General features: G+C 44.9%; 1 protein-coding gene across 1 annotated transcript in view; it reads right to left on the bottom strand.

The window, feature by feature from the left end:
* Positions 1–205: 205 nt before the first annotated feature.
* LOC139664814 (SRC kinase signaling inhibitor 1-like) overlaps positions 206–3496 on the bottom strand; it is a gene marked incomplete at its 3' end in the record, with an annotated part of 22285 nt that continues 18994 nt past the window's right edge. Inside the window, 4 exon segments of the mRNA XM_071543786.1 lie at positions 206–366; positions 1117–1123; positions 1865–2006; positions 3116–3217. Of these exon segments, the coding sequence (XP_071399887.1) occupies positions 206–366; positions 1117–1123; positions 1865–2006; positions 3116–3217 (412 nt within the window).

Genomic DNA, 3496 nt, shown 5'->3' with positions numbered 1-3496 from the left:
TATGTGCAAATTAATGCATTAATTTGTTTAATTAATATTTCATTAGCATAACTTGTTATGTTTCATATATAATGTTGATTATTGCTGGACATTAGGCAGCTCCAGTGCCTTTTTTTCACTTATTTTAAGAAACATAAGATAAATGACATCAGAAGGACATTTTTTGCAGCATTAGTGTCTGACTGTGTGCGTGCAGGAATCTCACCTGCGTCTTGCGCAGCTGGGCCAGCTGTTTGCGCAGGTCGGTGGCGTTTTGCTGCAGGTCGTGCAGATGGAGCCGCATCTGCAACCGGCTGACGCTGTTCGGCTGGCCCGGGTTAGAAGGCGGCGGCGGCATCAGAGCTAGAGGTGCCGACGGCGTAAGAGCTGCCAATCACAGAGCAGGACACGGGGGTCACCGGGAGGTCAGCGGGAAACAAATGGGTTACTGTGCTGGGCTGTGGCCCGGTGAGATTTCTGCAGTCAGCCAGCCTGACGTACAGTAGAAACAGTAACACACGTACACTGCAGCATAGAGTGGTGTGCACGCCCATAGAAACACATATACACACAAACCTGGGCACACACACACACACGCACACACACACACACACAGAGCAACGCATAAAGTGTATAATTGCAAAAATCCATATTCACAAACCTCTAACAGCCCCATGGGAGTATAAACGTGAGCTCATGCTATTAGTAATCCACAGAGGATTGCAATCAGTCTATTCAGTAGTGTGGCATACACACAGGAGGATAACCATGCTCTTATCTCAACATGGGGGTTGTGATTATGGCCATTAACTCCCCAGACAACCTCCCAACACACACATACCCACACCCACACCCACACCCACCCACACACACACACACACAGGAGTGCCCAGTCTATGACAGAACATCTTTCTGAAATTCACGAATGCACAACCAAGGCAGAAATTCAAAAGTTGAGACAGGACCAGAGACAGGACAAGAGGGGGCCTGTTCTCTGGGGAACCAACCAGGGGAAAACAGGAGGACAGACACCGCCAGCTACCCAGCAACACCACACACCCATACAGAGGGCAGGGAGCCATAAGAGATGTCTGATAGGAGAAATGAAAGGGCGATAAAGTAGGAGATAGCAACTACCTTTCCGCTTCAGCGTCCAGCTGGAATATAGAAAGAGTGAGCCGATTACCGAGAAATGAATGAGAGGGAGACAGAGAGAGAGAGAGAGAGAGAGAGAGAGAGGAGAGGGAAATCTTCAACTTCATATTTACAGAATGAGGACCCTGGAAAGCATTTTTTATTGACGACAGCAGAGAAAATGACTCAATTGATGGCTTAGTGTTTTGGCAGTGTTTCATTTGTGAAGAAGCTTCAAAGGCATCTATGCCCTTGCACTCGCCCTGTGAAGGTCTGGCTGCAGAAAAGACGAGGATGTGCCAGAAATGCACTAGAAATGATGGAAAAGGCAGAGGAAACAGGGAAGAAACAGGGATGAGCGGGGTGAAAGAAATAAATGAGACTGAGATAAAGTAAGAGAGAGAGAGAGAGAGAGAGAAGAAATAAATGGATGGAGGAGATGTAAAGGTTTGAAAAAGGATATATCACTTTTAATGAAATTTCTCACCTGAACTCTTAATTGAACAACCAGGGCATAAACATGGCAGCCTCCTGGATTGATGTCTCCCATAATGAAAGCAACTGCACTAAATCCAGGAGGCTGCCATCATTATGCTCCAGGTCCAGGTCCAGGTCCAGGTTACCCGTGGCTGAATTTAAGCGCACAGTTAGTATAGTTAGAGTTTTTTTAATAGCACAGGGACAGAATGGCAGTGGTGTTAGTAGCTAGTACACTACTGAACAGCGGTTCGGTACCCATGGTTACGATTACGCTGCTGTACTCACTTCCAGTGGCGGAGCCGTCGCTGTTGGATTCGGTCTTGTCGCTGGAAGAGAAAGGTAATGGCCGTGAGAACTCCGTCCCTTGGTCCGGAGGGCAGCCCGCCATCATGCAGAGACGCAGCAGGCCGCATCTGAGGATCAACGGCCACAGGGCAAGGCAATTACAGTGCTAATGCTAACAGCTCTACTACTGGACACTAACAGACTGGTAATATATTGCTGGCTTGCAACTGACCCCGTGCTGGGTCAATATAGCTCCTACACTGTAATGGGTTATGTCTACCCACACAGCTGGGTTGTGTGAACGGATCTTCTCTGTGGCTAAAGGAACAAGTGAAACCATGTTAAAAATAAGAGGAATTGTTCCTTGACTGAAATATGGTAGTATATCAGAAATATTTGAATCATGTCTCTAGCACTTGCCCTGTAGGTTGCCATGTATCTTAATTGCCATTTAGCCTTATTATTTGTACTATGAGTTTGGAGTTTGATCATATTTATTGGAACGCTTAGAATTCATATGTTGAAATTAAACAATCTTGTTGCTTGTTGCTGTTGCTGGATTGATCTCGCTACAGCACCTCAATGAAGAAATATTGACAAAAGTAATTGCAAAACATTTTAGATTTCAACATTTAATTGATTTGTACTGCTTCAGCTGTTTGTATATTTTGATAATTGAAATTATTGGATTTGTTATGCAGGAAATGAAAAATATGTACACAGATAACAGTAACCCGGCAAAATAATTAAAAGCAAGCCACCTCTGGGACAAAATAACCATGATTTTTGGATATAACAGGTAACCTAACATCATTCACACAACCAACTGCGCTAGGTGGCTGGGTCATTTTAACATCACAACACCAGCAGTATTTCAGTGTGTACTGTTCACTGATCATTAGAGTTATCTACTCTTTATGGGCCCCTGTGGTGTTAATGTGAATGAAGTGCCATGATAATAATGTCCCATGCAAATGAGTAACTTGAAATTTACTGTATAGCTATCTTACAGATCTCAGTGTATCAATGTATAGATCAATAGTGCTGTGCCTGCAGCTAATGTTTAGCTGCAGTGCTTGCGCTGCGCTCACACAAACTAATGTACCACTTCACTGCCACGGAGCTGATAATGGTTCTGATAATAGCCTGCTACTGTTCCTGTCGATAATGCTGCCTGTGTGTTTCGGCTGCAGCTGCGAGTTTTGGGGGGTTGATGGGGTATAATGGAGAGCCTTACGTGCTGTCGCTGTCTGGCGCTCTGGTCAGCACACTCTGGACCAGGCCAGTCAGGCTGGCTATCTGCTTCTCCATGGCCTCCATACGCTCCAGACGATGATCCCTATAAAAGCGCACATCATGGCGAGGTCACACAATATTTAAAGTCCCCATGAAATGAACTCCCATTACTTTTGCTTCCTGGAAAACAAGAGTGTCTTTCACGTTGACCTCATGATGCACTAGCAAGTGTAAATATAAATTTCTAAACAATAAAACCATCAGATTTTCTAACAATCCTGCTCCTCTGCAACCCTCCCATCAAATAAAACTGCCTTTCTCTCCCTGACTCATATCCTCACTGCATTATGTCCCGCCCCCAACATCTTGTTTCAATGCATCA

The sequence above is a fragment of the Centroberyx affinis genome, unplaced genomic scaffold (genome assembly GCF_046629955.1).
Source record: "Centroberyx affinis isolate AG114_WGS23_722 - 3 ecotype Tasmania unplaced genomic scaffold, CSIRO-AGI_Caff_v1 ptg004376l_1, whole genome shotgun sequence".
Classification (NCBI taxonomy): domain Eukaryota; kingdom Metazoa; phylum Chordata; class Actinopteri; order Beryciformes; family Berycidae; genus Centroberyx; species Centroberyx affinis.
The sequence above is the reverse complement of the archived record's forward strand: the minus strand, read 5'-3'. Positions and strand labels throughout refer to the sequence as shown.